Below are 21,761 nucleotides of genomic sequence, written 5' to 3'. Positions count from 1 at the left end.
ATGTGCAGATATCTCTGTAAATCTGCAAATATGTTTGTCTGTATATCTGCAAATATGTCCATCTGTGAATCAGCAAATATGTCCGTCTGTGAATATGCAAATATGTATGTCTGTATATCTGCAAATATGTCAGTCTGTGAATCTCACAAATCCCCACCCCACCCATCCTAAAATCCACATCTATCTATAAATCTGCAATGCTCCACATATACAATATCACAAAACCAACAGTTACTTGAAGTCAGTGTCTAAGGAGAGTGTGTTTCGAGTAATCTATTATTACACTACAATATTTCAAAAGAAAAATATTCAAACTCAATAGCCTTATTCTTCCAATCGCCTATAAACAACAACACTACTATATCTTCCCCAAAGGTACTACCATTCCCTGACATCTCATCTTGAACAGTAAAGGTCACCTTACGTGGTACTGCTGTTGCTCAATGAGCAACATAAACAGCTGCCTCGGGTTAAGCAAGTGGATCAGGTTATCGCCTGTATTTATGGCAAGACTATAGCTGCCACACCCAACAGAGTTGAGGCAAAAGGGAAGCCCTACCATATCATCCAATCTTTAGTTAGCTGCAGAAACAAATCATGGAATAGTGAACAAATGGACCATTTTTAAGCACTGTTGGTGTTAAAGTCAGGGGTTATCTGGGTCTACATACCCAGCAGAACCTCACCCCTAAGTTTGGGATGCCATGCATGGACATGAGAGTTCAAGGTGGTCGATAGTCTGTCTCTCAGTCTATTAACATATTATTTTCTGTACAGCCTAGCCATCCCTGCTAGTCTTACTGTATTTTGAGCTTCTGAATTGAAATGCTAGGCAAAATGAAAAATTATATGGTTCACGAACTGTAAAACAGTTTAGTCAGAGTCTTTGAACAGCATGTAGATGAGAACACATAATAGGTAAAAATTTAAGCATGTCAACGTCTTTACTACGAGGCAACAATACGATAATAATCCATGAAAAGTTCTCTCTTCATAATATAGAAGTTGACATCAACAGACTTGCATCCTTCTGGCTAAAGCTTAGCCAGTGAGTGAAGGAAAGCAGAAATAACAGTCTAAACTTTTATCATAATAGCTATCACAATTGAACAATTATTTCATTTTTTAATTTGATCCTAAAGTTGAATTAAATTTGATAGACTGAAACAGCCGTACATGTACTTCTTTGCATCTGGAGGGATCTACGGAGTATATAGTTTGAATATCAAAACCTACATTCTTAGCATTTTAGGACAATAGTATAAAAGTGTACATTTTTGTATACATTGGATAACTTCATAACAATTATACAATTAATCCTGGTCTTGGGATAAAAATTGTTTTTAGAACGCTTCTTTTAACCATGTTTGAGTCACATAAAACCTGAAAAAGTATACCAACATAAGTCTGTCACTGATGATGAAACCGACGTCTGCTCTTGAACAACCGGTCATAATCAGAGTCACTTTGTGAGTTTGTCCTAACAGAATTCATATAGGTATAAAAATTATATATCAAAATGCACTTTTAGATAAAATAAAACACAGCAAAAAGAACTGGCAATCAAAATACTGTCAAGTTCTGAAGAAACTATGGATGTTCGATTGTTTACAAAACATAAAAAAATATTTTTCCTTGAACTTCTGGCACATCGACAATACAGGCACTCCAACCACCCCACTGTTGTACTAGGTCTATCCCCAAGGCTAGAACCTGATACCTGAAGTCAGTGTGCATCCACACCACGAACACAGAACAAACATCCTTCATAGTTTCAATGTCTACAAACCCAAGCACACCATGAGCAGTGTACAAGATAAGGAGGTAAGATGGCTTGCCTCAGATGAATACATCACAATTTAGTTCTACAGTGAATGCTCTCATAACTACCAATAAATTCAATTTGTCTTTTGTAATGATCAATGTCTACCAGTCCTTTAATAATATAATTTTCTATCCAGCCTTGCCCTTACTTTGATGCTACAGTTGCAAGTCCAGTTTTTAATTCAATCTCATTAAAGTCCTTTTTCAATTATAGGGGAGTTGCTTGTTTCTATCAAAATTATAAATGTTCCAAGGCTAAATGTTAGTTTATAGAGAGACTCACGGTCTCATCCTCTTTTCAATCAAATAAATGATACAGCTTTTACTCATTCAAAATGACCCCAAAATACATTTGTTTTTTGTTTACCTAACAAATAATAACTTAATCATGTCTGCAAACTGAAAACACATTTTGGGACACATAGTTTAATTGGAAGTTTTGATGAAGAGATTTGGTTACTTTTTGCAAATGAAGTAGCTGGGTTGGTTCAAATAAACTTCCAGTTTTGTAGGTCAATCATATTTTTTCTCTTGCCATAAACTGAAAGGCTGTTTACTTGCAAAAAGCTGTTTTCCTTTCAAAAGGTTATCAAGAGTATGGGCAAGCAGTGGGTGAGTGAGTGGGTGGATGATGCTGAGCAAGCATGTTTGTGTGCATGACTGAGCGAGTGAAAGTTTTCAATGAGGCATGTCCAAGACATCAACCACTTTGGTAAAATCCACAGGCGCTATCACACAGCTGTCAAACATAGGAACATATTCATGACTAACTGGAATTCGAACCCACATACTCCTTGCATACTCAAGGGATGCAACTCTGCCAAAGAAATCATTGCTCCTTATGAATCTTATCCACCTTGCAAAAGACCCAGGTTCAGTTCACATGGGTTCAAGATGCGAGGCCCATTTCTGACGTCTTTCATCATGATGTCATCTATCAGGAATATTGCCAAATGTCATATTAACTCACTCACTCCAAAATATGACTGTGCCAAAAATCACTCATTTCATTTCACATTTCAATCGTGCGTGAGTGAGTTGGGTTTTATACCGCAATATCATGGCAGGGAACACCAGAAATGAGCTTTACAAACTAGGGAATTGAACCCAATAATTTTGTGTGGCAAGCCAATGCTTTAACCACTAGGCTACCTCACCATCCCTCAAATATCATGAGAGAGAAACTAAAGAAATATGAAAGAACCAGAATTAAGACACATGTGACAAAGCATTAATTTAATTATGCAATATTTTTGCAGTTGCTGGATGAATTTTCTAATTCATCAAAGGCTGACCTGTTGGTCAATTAAAATATTCAAATCATGTTAATTTTGTGACTGTGGTTTATGGCTCAGGTTGGTCAAATATAAAAAAGACAAAAGAAAAAGGATTGTCCAGGTTTTCCTAGTGTTGGTAGGAAAACAGCTGTTTCTTGACATTAGAACAGATGTCAAAGGTCACACAAGTGTGACAATGGCTGCAACCATTTGACCAGCCTCGGTCAACAATGACCAGTACTATAAAAACACTGATGTGTTGCCAATACAAAGAGACCTTCAGCCACATGTTGCTACAGACCTGTACAAAAAGTACTCAGACACTCGGAGCAACTGTCATTGACTATTTCAGTGTAGCATAAATAATTTCCAAAAAGTGAGTTTAGGATGGATCTTTGTAAAATTTGACAGGGAAACTTAAAATCATCTCTGCTCCATGTACATAATTTCAGTTCAATTCACTGACCAGTATTTAACTCACATCACATTTATCAGCTTACATATGGTTCCACAATGCAAAATCCCATAGGTCGCCATGTGGATGAATTCATAGCATTGTATACATGTTGATTGAATCGTTGCCATTTGATAAATATGCAACAGAAAATAAAAGAGTGAGTGAGTGAGTGAGTGAGTGAGTGAGTGAGTGAGTGAGTGAGTGAGTGAGTGAGTGAGTGAGTGAGTGAGTGAGTGAGTGAGTGAGAATTTTGTAGTGGGGGGAAGGGTTAAAGTTATTGAAATCTCTGCTATTTACTACTTTTCACCAGCAAGGTCAAGCTTGATATTTTCACAAACCAGGGCAAAATTTGGGGTTGAAATTTACAATCACAGGATTCCAACTCGCCTCAGGAACAAAAGACCTTAATCAAAACAACAACCACATCCCTGACTACTGCTCCACCTCCTTCTTGCAACAGGATGAAAGTAAAACCATTGATCTTATTTGCCAGCCACAATCAAGATATAAAATCTTTAAACTAGAGTCTACAGAGCTTTATCCAAGCATCTTAGACAAACCTGATATTCATCAAAATATTTTTAGTGTATCACCAACAAACATCCAGGGTTTTTACAGTATTTACTTTTTTCTTAGAATTAAGAAAAGACAAGAATACAACCAAGAGCAAGTTGCACTGGAAACAAGGAAAATGGATGTAGCAATGACTGAGACTACTCTGATTCATGTAGATATGATACTTCATATTTTGGTTCCAGTAAGAACTACAAACCAAATTTGAAGCATTTGTCAGATTTTCGTTCCTAAGTCTCTCATCAAAGAAGCAGTGTTTTACCTCAACTCCCAAACATGGGGTCTCCGGAACACCCAATTATTAGTTTCAAAGGTCCTTGCAGACAACATGAGGGTTGTGAGGAGTAATGGTGTAGAGAAATGTACACTTTGATCAGGTTCTTTAGTGTCTGCAATGAATCACTGATGGATGACATGAAGAAAGAAACTCCTCTAAGACTGGTAAGAGACACAACCAAACATGACCAAAGTCAATATTGTGATGTGGGTACAAGGAATAATATTATGCATCTACCTGGATGCAGTGAATTGTTTTTCTGCTGCCATTCTCTACATTTGTGCATTCTGGATGCACATTTATATGTTGTATAAAACCCTGAAGAGTTTTATGCTGTGTTTAGCAATATTCCAGCAATATCACTGTGGGGGAAACCAGAAATGGGCTTCACATATTGTACCCATGCAGGGAATTGAACCCTGGTCTTCAGCGTGACAAGTGAATATTTTAAGCACTAAACTACCCCACCACCTCTCTAATCAAAGACGGGTTCTACAAAGCATGAAGCATCCCACACTCCATGTACCTAAGTGTTCTATTCAATATAGGAGCTTTGTCCTCTTTGTCCCTCTGCAAAAGCCTGGCCCCTACAATATGTAAACTTGTGCTCCACGTCTAAGAGATGTTAAGCAGACCATTATATAGACCAACATAAACTCCAACAAACTATGGCCAGACTGACTGCCGCTTTCTGCCTGCTAATCAGTGGCAAGTCGAGAAAATGCATATTTTATGTCACACCACCAAAATGGATGTAACATCTATCAATTCTTTATCCAAACTATTCTTACAGAGACAACAAACATCCCACAACAGGAAGCCATGTTTGAGTGTACTTGTCAAAAACAGGATGTATATCTGGAATATATTTATTGCATTTTGATAGATTCAAACCATATATTATGACATTTGTCAAGGTTACTGTATGAATAATTCAGCAAATAATATGATGTCTACTAAAAAATCAATTTCCTTGGCCTCAGTGTTGCAGCTGAACAATCGCACATAACTGATATTATAGTGGTATATTAATATGAATTTGGGCTTGAAACATAGGATTATTCAAATTTTAACATTACAGATACTAGCAAATATCTCTTGTCTTAAAGTAATATTGAGTTGACTATAATATATAGATGATTGCTACCCGCAAGTAATGACGAATAGGTTTAATCTTACTGATCACAAAAAAACTTTCGTTAAAAATGTTATTTAACAATTTCAGTAATCTCCTTTGTTACCAATCGATGACAAATTATAATGAATAAATAAAGAAGTAACACAAATACATTTAAATAAAATGTCCTGTATCTGAAACCAGCAAACGTTTCAGTATGCTGTATAGAGTTTCAGTTTGACTGACAATGAAAAAACAGCTGATTACAACCTAACAAGGAAACAAACTAAATAGGCCACTACTTGACACACCTGAACAACTCATGAGGAAAAACACCACAAATATGTATTCAATTTCAATCTTGCTGTGCTCCTCAACTTCCTCTGTGAAGAAACACTACAACAAAGTGTTGTCTATTTCATGTTGATTTCATGGCTTGGATTGCTATCTGTTGATTGAATGTGACACTCTGATAATCAGATCTATTCTATAGCAACATATCGCTAATTAATATGGAAAGTGTTTTTCCTGTATATGATACTTACCTGGGCAGAGTGAGTGTTGTTGATTAGGTTCTGTATAAATCATCATTAACCAAGGTGTGGGACTCCAACAGTAAGCTTGTGTAACTACACCTACTAATTAATTAAATAATTAATTAATTAATTAGTGGTTGACATATTGCTGACTTATGCCACACTTAGGTAAACACATCCCAGAATCTGTACTGAATAACTGCTCAACAGGAAGATTATTTTAGGAAACCATTTTTCTTGAAACATTGCTGTATACGCGACACAACCACAATGTCGTGGTGACCTAACATTCAAAGTGACATACTTTAATGATGTAGTTGTAGCGTTTTTCTCCGTCTCTTGTTGCTGAACTATTTACAAGACATATACTTTTCTCAATCACCCATTTGATGTTAACTTTGAATGAAACCAAAATTTTTGACATCCTTACTACCTGTTCATAAGAAAATATTCAAGCCTTCCTTACTCCATAAAGCATTAATGGTTTGTTTTAAAACAATACAGAATCAAGAAATTATGACATCCTTAGGTAAATTTCTGAAAAAAATGTTGGGTGAAATATGAACCAATGTAAAAGATATCTAAAATAGAATTAATCAATAATCATTTCTACGAAAACCTTACAGCCCCTTAAAAATAAGAATTATTCCAATATATTTTGAAATAAAGGATGTGGAAATGATAAAGTCGACTGATTCGGTCAAAGCAGAAATAGCTGATTGACTTTACTTTGTCCCCACTGTCGCCCGACTGTGCGTGTAGCAAGCTTTTGTTTACAGTATCGTTCTATCCATGTTCGACGGGCTGCAGTATCAACATTGCGAACAAATGACATATTTCGTGCGCCCTGATCCTGTGGTAGTATGGCATATATGACGGGAGATATTCGTGGTATAAAACGAGAATGGTTACAAGATATCTACTAACAGGAAGACTATGAGGCCGATTTCATAATAAATTGAATATTTCCCTGTCGTATTACTTTAGACGAGCCAGAATCTAATGAACTGGGTCAGGAAAGACGGCTACACCGGCTCGCTTGTTTTCAGCGGGATGAGAAATCGTGAAAAATGTCGGTTTGGCCTTTACAGCATGTAACGGGCACATATTTGTAGCTATATGTAGCTGCGTTCGACCGTCCATCTGTCAGTCTTTGTTTGCGTATCCATCCCTCTATTCTGACTTTCGTTCAATCAATGGCTATTTGCTCGCTGGTGGTCGTACGAAATCAATATACTGAAGCACTGTGTTCTGCAGTATTCTGACAAAAATGGGCTTTTCCTACCTTTCCTGCCGCTCTGCCGAGGCGCACTATACCCAGCTTAAATCCAGACATGGGATTTCGTCTTCTGCCCACTATGTATTTGACTATGTTCCGTGACTGTCTTTGAAACACCGGTGTTCTATGTGTGCTTTGTTATCCCCGTCCGAGAACACACGTGGGAATGAGGCGGAATAGGAGCCAATCAAAATACGGGATACACCCATTTCCGCAAAAGGTCAGAGGTTATATTTACGTTAATGCAACGTGACACCGAGGCTTGGTGTTCATGATGCGAGTTAACCTAATCAACTCTTGCCACTGACACCATGAACGTTGTGATATACCGATGTAACAGCACTGATGGTTTCTCAATGTGAGCTAATTAGCAAGTGTCGGACAAGTAGGTATCCTAACGCCTTGAGTCGTTAAGCGTGCGTTGTCCGATCAAAGCCACATGTCTAGTTTGACAGGGCTACATTTGCATCAACACACTCGCTTACGCAGTTTGTTGAAGTCATCATATACACAGTCAGGGCCCGAATATAAATATTTAGTAAGTTGAAACCTTTACGGATCTATTAAAACGTTTTGCATAATCGGCTCAGAATGTGAATGCAGTATATCTTAGATTCTAGATCATTATTATTTATAAATCCTAGGTGATATTATAATCAATATGATAATATAATCCTTGTCCAAATTCCTTTGTTACAGAGGAATTTTAACACTGCACCACTCCATGGTTAAATATATTGAACATTATGTCGTTCAGTAAAACACACTAACAATCTTCACTGATGCATGGAAGTCCTAGTAGGGCACATGGTCGATGTTATTCGCCATTTATTGGGTGCTTGTAGTTGTGAATACACAAAGGTTGAAACAAACATACAGGCAGTATAGAACTTCACTCTTGCTTGATACCCGTATAAGAATCGAAACGTCGCATCATAATGTAATAAAAATGATGTCATCCATAAAGAATTTACCTTTCTTATAACTGTCAACCTTTCATACGTGACGTCTGTCAAACTGTCACAAGTTGTTGGCGACCAAGTTGTTTTTATCATTTCTGTTTTCTCCTTAATGTTTCACGCAGAAATATTCCTTTTATACGACGACTGCCTTCAAATAATCGAGTCGCGACCAGGCAATCTAGTGATCAATACTGAAAACCGTCCGATACAATGACACTAACTTAGCACAATTACGGCGCATGACTAGCTGATCCAATAACTCGCCGCTTAACGATCAGCAAAGGTTAATGCAAATATACTTGACAGGATACATGACACATACACTGTGTACAGCGTGTTTAAAAATACGTTGGTTAATGTACGTGTAAAATATTCAGTTGCCAGGGCAACAGTTTGTCGAATCCGATCAATATTAATATTAAACATTATTCTGATTCACGAAAACGCCCCGAACATACAATCAGCATATTTTAACAGAGATAGCCTTGACGCATCAAACCAAGTATGACATGGATGAAATCGCTTTTAGATCTTTGTAGTCCGTTTATCAGTAGGCTGTCGATAGGATATCTTTTCATTGTCTGTTATTTCTATTATCGTATCTGCGCTGTGCTAGGCGTGCCTGAACCATATTGTCGTGGGGTCGAATCCAGATTCACCCCCATTAGTTAGCATCACAGTCAACCTTGTCAGCACCAAGAACAGACACTGATACCAGCGTGCATTAAAGACTGTCCTCTCCTATATACACCAAATCCTAGTTTAATTTCTCCCTATCAACAATTTGTCTGACCGCCTGTCATCCGTAACCCGGGTCAGTGCTGTCGGTTACTGCACACTGTTATAGGAAATCTGCGATAGTGTCAAAGCATACGGAGTTTATTAATTCCTCCAAGCCCACTCAACAAAATCCCACCTTTATATTTTCACCCTCCCATCCACTTTCACGCCTGGAGTAGCCTAGTGGTTAAAGCGTGGAGAAGGTTCGATTCCTCACATGGATTCCTGGAGTTTTTGCTAAAAGCGGCGTGAAACGGAGCTCACTCACTCACAACTGCCGCGACCCGAACACCAAAGATATATCAACAGGCTTTGTCTCAACGAAATGAGACAAGCATGCAAGCACGCATTGTTATCGACGGCGATGGGTCTTCTGGCGCACTGGACATCCCTACACATAAAACATTGAAGGTCATCAGAAATTAATCAAACCGGCAAAATCGTGACTGGCCTGCTCGATCGTTCAAACGGATTAATCATTTAAGAATGTAAATCTTTTGCTTCCAAGTTTAGAAACTTTTTTTAGTGTGAACATCAACGGGTACGCTATACCTGTCAGCAGTGGAATCATTTTTACAAGACAGTTTTCATCTGAGGAAACACGCAGCAGTGACATGCATTTTTTACGTTGTGCTGATAAGAATAAAATCGGCCCACGAAGCAATAGGTTCACGGATAAACGGAAGACGTTCGACAATTGAATCTCGCATTTAATTCTGAATCGGCGCGCGTGATCTATGTAAAGTTTGGCGCCTAAGGCCCAATCCCGTATCGTGTTACAGCGTGCAGTATTAAACAGAACATACTATACGCTTGGAAGAAAGTTATGTATACAATATATATACAGTAGCAGTGTTCTACAAAATGAAATATATAACAAAATTGAAACCCAAGTCAGTTGACAGATATTGCCAACAGCTATTTTATTGTTTGAAAGAACATACCTACTGTTCTTGCACCATCTTGAGGACATATTCATAGTATTGTTGTACCATCTGATGGAACATGTGCATGCAGTGTTCTTGTACCACCTGAAGAACATGTATAGTGTTCTTGTCCCATCTGGAGAACATGTATGGTGTTCTTATACCATCTGGAGGACATGTATAGTGTTCTTGTCCCATCTGGAGAACATATTTAGTGTTCTTATACCATCTGGAGAACATGTAAAGTGTTCTTATACCATCTGGAGGACATGTATAGTGTTCTTATACCATCTGGAGGACATGGATAGTGTTCTTATACCATCTGGAGGACATGGATAGTGTTCTTATACCATCTGGAGAACATGTATGGTGTTCCTATACCATCTGGAGGAAATGTACAATGTTCTTGTGCCATCTAGGGGACATGAATTGTGTTCGTGTGCCATCTGGAGGACATGTATACTCTTCCTGTACCATCTAGATTAACATGTGCAATGTTCTTGTTCTCTCTCCATATACAGTCATCACCTAAACGACAGTCCTTGGCTGACAGACGCCTTGTAAATATAGAATACAAAATCATCTCCAGTTTGGGACCATCTGCAGTCTAACGTGTGGGAATCAAATGATTTACACTTGTCCAATGCAAATTGCTGGAAGCCATTCTAGCCGCCAGTCTGTAACTGAAAAGACAAGATACATATCAACATGTGTTTTTTTTAATTCCGGATCATCTCTCTTCATCCTCGATTTATATAGCGAACATCCTCAAGGTCGTCGCGGTCAGGTTGGAATCAGTTAGCTCCCCCGAGTGTTGGTGGATTGGGCGGTGAGGTTCCACGTTCTGGTCGACAGTAGGCCACCATACTCCGACGGCGTGGGGATTCGCTCAAGACCTCAGTCACCTTTTTGTGTGGTCCATATTCGATTATTTACCGATATCCGACATTTTACAATCACAAGTTACATATGCAGTGGGGTTTGGGTGAATATTGGTAAAATATTGCTTTGGATACATGTAGAATATATATATAAGTGAGAAACTGGTCTTGAGGTAAGCTAAAAGTAAAACTCAAAATTCATTACTTTTTTAATGCAATGTCCAAAGAGGCAAACTATTTCTTTGTCATTGCCATACATGTAAACGAAAACCATAACTTTGGTATAGTACAATAATTATTTTGTCGTTGCACCTTGTATGATTCAGTGTTTGTAAGGTAATGTGGTACATTCGATCATAAGTGGCGGCCATGAACTTTTTATCTAACTAGTATTACGGTGGGCAGACCGAGATTTTACCTTTTTCCTCTTCATGCCGATTATGGAATTCAACTTAACAGGGTTTTTTTGTGTGTTGTTTTTCCCTGAACATGGCTCAGTATGTGATTGTGCTGTCCTGGCCTGCTTGGTTTCATGTGTTGTTTTACGCCGCACCCAACAATATTCCAGCTTTTGGCGGCGATATGTAAGTAATCGTGTCTGGACAATTCAGTGATCAACAACATGAGCATCGATCTGCGCAAATGGGACATATGTCAACCGAAGCCTCGAGCCTGACCACAGGATCCCGTTAGTCGCCCCTTACGACAAGCATGGGTTCCCAAACATCAATTCTGACCCGGAATTCATAAGTGCTTCACTCTATGGTTGGAATAATGTTAACGCGGCGCGAAACAATGCTCATTCAACCACTCTAATTTGTATAGCTGAACGTTTTGTAATTAGTTCATGGGTGGACGAAAACGCGAACACACAATATGATCAAGGAAGGTTTCAATTCGATTCAGCGCAATTTGCGACGTAAGGTATCAGATATATCAACATACAGTCCCTTTCGTCTACAAGCCATCATAAACTAGCTGAGATTTTTTAAATTATGATTCAAGGAATGTTTTCCTGGACTGTAACGCCTAAAGTCTTGAGAAGTAAACATTTGGGCTTTATGTTGCATTTGTTGTTTAAACATTCACTTTTTAATGGATGTGTGAAAAAATATCCCCAAATCCTTTTAACTATGTTGGATAAACACATCTAAGAAAAGCTGTCGATTTTAATGTGTATGAAGGATAAAGGTATTAAAAAGTAAAAACGTCTCATAATATTAATATCCTTAAAGGTCAAATATCGCTCTCGTGACAGGACGTGTAGATTGCACGTCGGGTGTTGAGAAACAAACCTCATGACACACTGTCAAAATATCGCCTTGCCAAGGGGAATGTTGTGTCTAATTCAACAACCAGCATTTTTGGAAGCGTTCGGCTCATTCCAGCACTAATCGGTAAGATCCGACATAGCTCATAAACCTTGTCAGTTAGAGGAGTTTTTCCTATGTGTATTACACAATATTTATTCTATTTTGAATCACATTTTCACTCACTTGCTATCGTTAGAACGTTCGGCTCATTCCGGCACGAATCGTAATGATCCGACACAGTCGATAAAAAGTGGCAGTTTCACGGCGTGTTTATTCCCATGTGAAACACAATAAACCGTTTATGTTGGTACCATATATAATAATATTTTTCAACACCTATACGTTGCCTTGGTATCTCGTTTTCCTAATGTGGACATTCATCCGAAAACACCAATCCGCCCCAAAATGTCCCTTTTTATCTGTTTGTTTTATAGTAAAGTATTTTCCGATGTCCAAACTAGTCCTTTTAAAATTGGTTCATAATGACGTAATACTATATTGTACTGTATGCCTCTGCCGTATGTATTTACTATGTATCACAATACATTAACTTCCAATATTCACATTGACGAGCAAAATATAATATATGACTGCAAAAACATGACTTGTTTGTACCAAAAAAAAGAAAGAAATAAGTGATAAAAAATAGTAATTGTACTTGTTCTTTTATTTCGAAGTTCTCTCGTACATCTACGTTCATATACGAACGCAGGATGTAATTCTCTTATAAACAAGAGTCATCAGAAGATGACATATCCCCTCGTCACCCACATATTTGAAAGGACAAATCATCTGACAGTTACTTCATGTCTTTTTAGAACCGAAGCCCATCCGTCCATTTTGAGACTAAATTGTTTCCACGGAAACCAGGAAAAATAAATATGCCAAAATTTTATAAATAGCAAAAGGCATGACTTTGTAGTGAGCCTCAAATATCTGCCAAGATTTGCAGAAAAATATTGAACAGTTTTTGAGTTCTGCTCCGAAAACGAAGCCCATCCCTCCATTTTGTGACTAAGTCAAAAACGTTTCCAAGGAAACCGAGATAATAACAATTCACAAACACCTGTAAATACCAAAAGGCACCACTTTGGGGTGTGCCACATATATCTACCAAGTTTTACTGAAAGATATTAAGAAGTTTCTGAGTTCTGCTCCGGAAACGAAACACACCTCTCACTTCTGAGTCCGAAACGTTTCCATGGAAACCAAGAAAGTAAGAAATCCCCAAAGCCTGTACGTAGCGAAAGGCACCACTTTAGGTTACGATTGATATATCTACCAAGTTTTGCAGAAAAATATTGAATGGTGTTTGAGTTGTGCTCCGGAAATAAAGCCCATCCCTCTATTTTGAGACGAAGTCCGAAACATTTCCATGAGCAAATAGTAAACCACAAAAACCTGTAAAAGACATTTGCTGACACATATTACAAAGTTTTTGAGATGTGCTCTGGAAACGAAACACACCTCTCACTTTTGAGACTATGTCCGAAACGTTTCCATGGAAACCGAGAAAATAATAAATCACAAAAACCTGTAAATAGCAAAAAAACACAACTATAGGTTGAGATTATTATATCTATCAAGTATGGTCTAAAAATATTGAACGGTTTCTGAGTTATGCTCCGGAAACAAAATGATTACGGAAGGACGGACATTACATGCGGGGGAGGGGGGCGGGGGAAAATAAAAACCACTCATTTTACGTGGGCTTCTGTTAATAAACAACGTTTGCCGTTGCATTTTGCACATTTGTTACATGTCATCTTTAGTTGTGTGTGAAGCCCATTCTGGTGTCCCCAGCCGTGATATTGCTGGAAAATTGCCGAAAGCGGCTTAAGACATAACTCACTCAACCTATCACATTTAGCTGGTCGAAATTTTCCTGTCAGCGCTAAATTGCTATTGTGTCACATATTTGAAAGATTTCCATACGAAACTGATTATGAAAAATACGTTATTATTTTTGTAAAGTACAAGTACTGTCGAAAATTGGCTGTTACTCTGGATCCCTAAAATGTACACACATTACCAATAGCATATGTCGAAATAACATCGGTCTAACTGTTTAGAGGGATGCCTAATGGGATACCCACGTGTGTGTTCGTGTGTGAGTGTGTGCGTGAAGTTTCCCTTGCTTGATGAATAAATTGTATTGTCTTCAAAGGTGAAATAGTTATATATTTACCTGCTAGTTTTAAACACCGCCTCTAGGTACTTTAAGTCCTTTGATGATTGGACCTTTAACAACTTGCATCTTGTATTTGTGCAAAACATTTCTTGTTTGTCACTATATGGTTGAAATACTGTGGAGGTGATGATAAACTTTCACTCACTCACTCACTCACTCACTCACTCACTCACTCACTCACTCAGCACCAATAAGACAGTGAATATGACTTTCACAAACTGACATCTTTCAGCAGAATTAAATGTTGTTTAATGCTGAATTATGTACAAAATCAGGGACCAGACAAACAGGTGACTGATATGAGCAACATCACCATTCTGTGGCATTCACTGAACCAATTCCCACCAAATCCAGTTTGGTGCCTTTCATGAAAAGCATAGGACTCGTTCTAACACTTATTCCTGATAGAAAACAACATTCACAAACAACAATGATCATTGGGCAATAACAGTGTCCAATGTTATTTTGTCCGCTTGCATGATTGTTTGTTTTTCACAGTCCCAATACAGTATATTTCAGTTTTACCACTGTAACATGTAAAGAATGAGACTTCACCAGTACAACCAGTGGTTGATAGCATAACCATTTCCCCGTCCCCAGAGCATGCTACAGAATCAACCAACTAACAGAGCATGTCCATCCAATCACCACTTCCGTCTAGGAGGCCCACAACAGGTGTAGCATCATGGTGTATAGGGAGCTGCTCACTGAATCTAGGTCAGTACTTGGTGAGTTGTTTTCACTCGATGAAAACGCCTTTGTTTCTTCAGTTTTTTTAAGGAGAGCTTCCATGACTCTCAGGGAATCAGAATATATCATCTTCACTGTACACAACCATGTTCCGTTTGTCTTTGTGACCAGATCCCTTCTGAGAATTGTTTGCAGCTGAAACATTGGTAAGTTATAAACAATTATACACATTTTAAAGCTTTTGTTTCAAGATTCTGCCTAACTTGTCGATTAATTCAATAATATTCAAGTTCACAAAGTTACAAAAACTGTCACACACCATTGTGGTGGCAGAGTTCACAGCTACATTATAAGTTGTTCATTGGTCTCGAGGGGGGCATGGGTTGATGTACCCTTGATGTTTGTTTATGTTCCCTCAGCCAGTAGGGTATTGAGGGTAAATTAACCCATGGGCCCCGAGGGACCAGTGAACAAAGTATTTATCTAATCAAACACCTCAATGTTAATTTTGAACTGTTTGAAGCATGGGTATCAGATCGTACACTTGAGTCAACCTGTGTGAATCAAATGATTCAAATTTTGCACTTGATTTTTTTCCTGCAGATATTGTCTTAGTAAAATGTCTTAGTGTAATTCCCCCTCTAGATAATCACAGGGACTACATTTGAATGTTTTGCCAATATTTATGTATTGGAACACAAGGCATATCTTTTCACAGACATCACTAGATTTTGCAGATGATACAGGAAAAACAAACTTAGAGTTATCTCCCTTCCATCCATTTGCATTTGCAAAACATCGGTTGTTTCTGTGCATCATGTCTGATATAATATTATCAAGATAAAGAAGTACTATGGTGAAGCACCGAATGAGTTGCCACTGGCATTGTACACTGCAATACACCTTGCTTGTAAGTGAGGTACACTGAAAATATTGGAAGATTGCTTAGCCAATCAGAAAATGAAATTTATGTGTGATGTAAGTTAAATTATGTTATCTGAGGTTTGACAAAAATGATGATTTAATATGGAATATGAAGGCTTGTTACTTCAAGATAACCTCAGTTCAACACATGATAGTTCAGCATAACAGTGTTTAGCTGAAAGAGCTTTTACTTTGAGATAACTATGAATTATACCCAACAAAGTTTGACCCTGTGGGTGTAGAAAATTAAACATAAATCTTGAAATTTATGTGTGATGTAAGTTAAATTATGTTATCTGAGGTTTGACAAAAATGATGATTTAATATGGAATATGAAGGCTTGTTACTTCAAGAGAACCTCAGTTCAACACATGATAGTTCAGCATAACAGTGTTTAGCTGAAAGAGCTTTTACTTTGAGATAAGTATGAATTATACCCAACAAAGTTTGACCCTGTGGGTGTAGAAAATTAAACATAAATCTTGAATCTAAATGTACTCTTCAAAACAAGTTGGGGAACTGTACTTTAAATGTACGATTGTTGAAATTGAGAAATATATGGGATTGAATCCATGTTGATACAATAATAATGGATGTTTTGAGAATGCATCACCACATGGATTTCATTCAAAGCAAAGCTAGTTGTTCTGTCATGTCCCTTGGTACGTCACTGCAGTATGACATGAAAATTTCAGGTTTACAATTTTCAGTCAGTAGTGTGTGATTTGACCCTGAAAACCCTGACCATGCACAGATGCAAGAAAATTATCGAAAAAAAAGGGTCTACAGTGATTTATTGACCTGCCTGAAAAATGTCAAGATTCATAATGACACCCCATGCACAAGTAGGAGGCTCCCACGTTGCACATGTGCTTCCCACGCATTGTGTTTGCATGTGATGATAACATGAAATGATGCTGCATAGACAAGATGAACTATTACATTTTCATTCAGATCAACCTCACTATGCAGCAACTGCCTTTTGATGTGGCCTCTGAGTCACTAAACACAGATGAACTCAAATCTGGTCTCTCTCTGAGCTCTTTACCCACAGATGAACTCAAACCTGGTTTTGTGTTTTGTTGTTTAACACTGCACTCAGCAATATTCCAGCTATATGGTGGCAGGCTGCCAATAATCAAGCCTGGAGCAGACAATCCAGTGATCAACACCAAGAACATAGATATGCACAATTAGGATATGATGACATGTGTCAACCAAATCAGTGAGCCTGTCCACCCAATCCTCTTAGTCACCTCTTACAAGCATGCTGAAGACTAACTCTAACCCCTATCTTCATGGGTAGCTATCACTGCTTTTTTTTGGTGCTAATTCTTTCTTGTCTTGATGAAAAACACTGAAAAATACCGAACCTCCTTGATTGATGTTAATCACAGACATTAACAGTGTTAATGCACACTCATTTTTATTTAAAATTCTTGAAATCAAATGAAATGTCTCCCCCTTCCCAGTTATATTTTCAGAGTATGAAATGTACATAATTCATTTTAGTTAGCCTAAGTAAGCTCTTCTCTGTGAACTCACCTATTGCTGACCAGTTTGGGCCTGACTGGTCGGTGACATTCTCAAATGTTGGCTGCCGTCTTGCCAAGGACACTTTCAGCTGCACATTGTCTATCATACTGCCATTCATCTGAAATATGTCCAAATTTGTCTTCACACATGTGAGTGAGTGAGTGAGTGAGTGAGTGAGTGAGTGCGGGCGTGAGTGAGTGAGCTGACCAGTGACCACTATTTAATTGACATCACATTTATCAGCTTACATATGGTTCCACAATCCCATAGGTCGCCATGTGGGTAAATTCATGGCATTGTACATATGTTGATTGTTGCCTTTTGATAAATATGCAACAGAAAATAAGAGAGTGAGTGAGTGAGTGAGTGAGTGAGTGAGTGAGTGAGTGAGTGAGTGAGTGAGTGAGTGAGTGAGTGAGTGGGTGAGTGAGTGAGTGAGTGAGAGAGTTTCTTTTGCAAGTTAGACTTTGTGAAAGAAAGCTGATGTTGCTAAGGTCTTTGACATATATGAATTTCATTAAACATTATGGAAATATATTCAAGAATATATATTCATGAAGTAGACATGTGTGGTTTAAGACTGCACTCAGCAATATTTCAGCATATGATGAGAGTGGGCTATGAATAACTGAGTCAGGACCTGATAAGTCTTATGCCTACCTCAGCAATGGCCTGGTCAGCAGATTCCATCTTCTCAAACGTCACAAACCCACAACTGTCAAAACAGAAGTCTCATGATAAAAGTCTTCAGAAGTCATCAAACTTGATCTAAGGGAAGTAACATACAGAAACTTAATATATATATTAATGCACGCACGCACGCACGCACGCACGCAGACAGGCAGGCACGCACACATATACACATAAACCTTATGTGTGCCATGTTATATGTGCAAGTTTTGTGTATAACATTAATCCCAGTTCACCTCACCTAAATGGTATTCCATCACCATGGAAATACATAAACCAGATATCAAATATACTCAAGTCTGTGCTAATGTGTAGGACAGACTGCTTCTGTGTTTGTTTTTCATTTAACGTAACAGTCATGAATATTCCAACCAGTGAGTAAATAACTTAATACTGACTAGGCAGAATAATGAACAGGAAATATGACATACAGTCAACTATGTCACTAGATTGGACCACCAATTCAAGTCAGTCATCTATTACAAACTGGCAACATGTTTTACTTTTAGCGACCTTCAGTTAAACAGAAGGTTATGATTCATGGCTACGTAACATTGACAAACGTGACAGAGCAAAACAAATCATTGTTTAAATATGCCATTAAAAATAGAATTTGATCTGACAACACTAAACATTTGAGAAAACAAGTTTTAATTTATGACTAAGATGATATCTAATGATGCAGCTTTGCACATACTTCCTGTCCGTTTCCATGGAGATATTTACAACATTTCCAAAGTTCGAACCGGCTTTTCTCAACAATTCTTCACTGATGCCATGGCCATGGATGTAGATTGTCCTCCCCTTCTTGGGAGGCTCCCTGTCTCGCCTTTCGTCACGACGGTCATCCCGCGAATCCCGCCGCTCACGCTCAGGGTCACGCTCTCGATCCCTCTCATATCCTACAAGTATCAGGATGGTATGTTGTTGGATAGTTCTCATGATTTTGCTAGTTTATGAAGAGACTTGTTTATTAGTAGTGGCATGCAAAAGTATAAACAGAATTGAAAAGAGTTACCTCCCTTGAACCACCAAGTGCTTTTGAAAAACCACAAAGAAAACCAACTGGCTGACAAGTTTGAAACACATTGTGACTGTGACTGTAATTGGAATTAACGCAAAATTACTGCTTCACAGTATGAACTAAACCCTAGCAAGCCTGTCAATCTTGTATTTCTTGTGATATCAGCCATCAAAGATAACCTACAATTTTACAGCCTCAATTCAATAACGTCAATACTTACTGTTTCCAGTACTGACAAAACTCTCATACAACCCTTTCACTTTAGGTCGGCTTGTTGATGTCTGGAAAAGGAAACAGTTTTATAGATGAGTCATAGACATGTCACAGTTAGTCTTCATTGTATATGTTGGTGCCATCATCATTTTCTGAAAACAGCTGTAACAGGCTGCTCTCTCGTGTGTACCTGTGGAGAAAACAGATTAGAATTGATCCTCAGTACCCCATGCTTGTCATAAGAGGCGACAAACGGGTTCGGATGGTCATTCTCACTGACTTAGTTGACACATGTCATAGTATCCAAACTGTGGAGAACAATGCTCATGATGTTGATCACTGGATTGTCTGGTCCACACTATAGAGTTGGAATACTGCTGTGTGTGGTGTAAAGCTAAACTCATACTTTTGGATTTGGTATTTGAGAATGGTCCCTGTTTCTCAATCATGGCTGTCTCACATCAGACTGATCCAGGAAAGTTGATTTTAGAGTGACTTTAACAACAGCTCTGAAGTTACCTCTGGTTTTTCATCATCCTCAGAGTGCTGTGCCGCTGCTGAGAAAGGTTGGAAACTGACAGATGAAGATGGAGCCTTCTCTGGATCCTGCAAAGACAACACAATAACATATCTGTATCTGATAGTTATCTGATGTTTTGATGCTTGAATAATGAAATTTCTTAAAAACCATAAGAAGTGTTCTTTGAAGAATTAAGAATACTTCTCACGCTCTATCATTGCTCTAAAGCCATGTATTAACAAAGTGAAAAAAGGTTTACCTTCAGTTTCTTCTCTAAGTATTTTGACCTCTTGAAGCCTGTTTTCTCTCTGGTATCAGATTCTATTTTTATCAACTGAAATTATACAGAAATATGTATCAGGAACATGATCACAGTCAATATTTATCACACTTCTGTCACTAATATTTGTTAAACACTTGTATGTGAAACATTTTCCTCTATATTACATATTCCATATCAGTACTTAAATTAAAATTGTGAAAGTACCAACCCCTTTCTGGACAAGTTTCTTAGCTTGAATCATAGCATCACCTGCTGACTCCATCGCTGTAAAGAATATATATATTGTAAATCATAATGTGCTACATCACCAAATTAAGACAAGGAAAACCCCATAGCCTAAAATGCATCTTAAAGCTAATATGAGTAGCTCAATCAGTAACATGTTTGACACACACTCGGCAATCATCAAAAGTTAACTCCAAGAATAAGTGTGGAGCTGTGGGGTAGCCATGTGGTTTAGGCATTCGCTCATCACGCCGAAGATCCAAGTTTCGATTTCTCACAATGGCACAAAGTGTGAAGTCCATTTCTGGTGTCACCCACCATGATATGACATGACTCCTGAAATGTTGTTAAAAGCTCAGTAAAATCATCCTCACTCACTCAAGAGAAAGTGTCCTCCAGGATTGTTTCTCAACACACAGGGCACTTATACTGAGTTTTCAAAACAATTCACAATGATACAATACACAACATACATTGTCTTTTCTGTATTGTTACAAGAGAATACACATGATACACATTTAATACTCTCTACTTAAAAACCATGTTAATGACAGTTCAAATTCCATACTTTTTCCGTGAAGTAGTATAAACGAATATGACGGTAACATTTAAACCACACTTACGTCTTTTGGCTGCTTCCTTTTCTTTCACAACCTGCGGTTCTGGTTTGGCTGTTTTCATCTGCTGCAAGGTCTTCTTCTGCAAGAGACAGAGTACAAAAAAATAAAACATTGTCATCTAGATGTTGGGTGTCTTAACCCCAAAACATGTTGGTACACAAGCCATTTTACTGTAAAAACGCTCTGTATGTCCATATATTGAAGTGATCCAACATGTCAGCTGGATGAATGTCAGTAACTTAACCCCATGGTTGCCATTTGAACATATATATATATATATGTTCCTGCACAAAACGCAGTTGCTGTGTCAGAGGAACATATATGTCCTTTTGTGAAAACCCCCAAAACATGATAACTGGAGGTTAAGTGAGCAAAACCAAGAACAGAGAATGAGTTGGAAATGTGCAAGCTTTACCACCAAGGCAACGTTTTCTGCTTACTTTTTTCTTGAGCTTAGCATATTTGAGTTTAAGCTGCTCCTCTTCTTCGGTCAGAGTTGCTGGAAAATGTAAATTAACCATAGTTTTCTATGTCCGACCTCGCTTCTCGCTGACACAGGAACCACTCTTCAAAGAAGGTAAATATATTTTAGGGAGCATACGGTGAACATTCATTGAAGGAATACTCACAACAAATTGTCACA

The 21,761-nt window shown here is 38.1% G+C and overlaps 2 protein-coding genes across 3 annotated transcripts in view; both read right to left on the bottom strand.

Moving 5' to 3' along the window:
• The window catches only part of LOC137272552 (zinc finger MYND domain-containing protein 19-like), a 36,472-nt gene extending 28,972 nt beyond the window's left edge, over positions 1 to 7,500 (bottom strand). For both annotated transcript variants that reach the window (XM_067804938.1, XM_067804939.1), the window contains exon 1: positions 7,347 to 7,500. In XM_067804938.1, the coding sequence (XP_067661039.1) occupies positions 7,347 to 7,397 (51 nt within the window). In that variant the 5' untranslated portion in view covers positions 7,398 to 7,500. The remainder of the gene's footprint in view (positions 1 to 7,346) is intronic.
• A 7,119-nt stretch (positions 7,501 to 14,619) lies between these two features.
• On the bottom strand, positions 14,620 to 21,697 carry LOC137273762 (negative elongation factor E-like). The gene is made up of 10 exons (XM_067806604.1): positions 21,559 to 21,697; positions 21,122 to 21,197; positions 20,482 to 20,537; positions 20,250 to 20,324; positions 19,990 to 20,076; positions 19,478 to 19,538; positions 18,931 to 19,135; positions 18,204 to 18,258; positions 17,553 to 17,661; positions 14,620 to 15,278 (listed from the first exon to the last, which is right to left on the bottom strand). Exons 1-10 carry the CDS (start codon positions 21,637 to 21,639, stop codon positions 15,199 to 15,201), a joined length of 885 nt encoding a protein of 294 aa, XP_067662705.1. The 5' UTR covers positions 21,640 to 21,697; the 3' UTR covers positions 14,620 to 15,198.
• Between the last annotated feature and the right edge of the window lie 64 nt (positions 21,698 to 21,761).

This window comes from Haliotis asinina, chromosome 2, assembly GCF_037392515.1.
Source record: "Haliotis asinina isolate JCU_RB_2024 chromosome 2, JCU_Hal_asi_v2, whole genome shotgun sequence".
In the NCBI taxonomy this organism is placed as follows: domain Eukaryota; kingdom Metazoa; phylum Mollusca; class Gastropoda; order Lepetellida; family Haliotidae; genus Haliotis; species Haliotis asinina.
This window is presented reverse-complemented; position numbering and strand designations above follow the sequence as displayed.

Coding starts and splice junctions, on each gene's coding strand:
- LOC137273762 (XM_067806604.1), bottom strand. CDS start 21,639: ATGGTTAATTTACATTTTCCAGCAACTCTGACCGAAGAAGAGGAGCAG. Junction 19,136..19,477: donor TTTTGTCAGTACTGGAAACA/GTAAGTATTGAC, acceptor TGATACTTGTAG/GATATGAGAGGGATCGAGAG. Junction 18,259..18,930: donor TCCATGGAAACGGACAGGAA/GTATGTGCAAAG, acceptor CTGTTTTGACAG/TTGTGGGTTTGTGACGTTTG.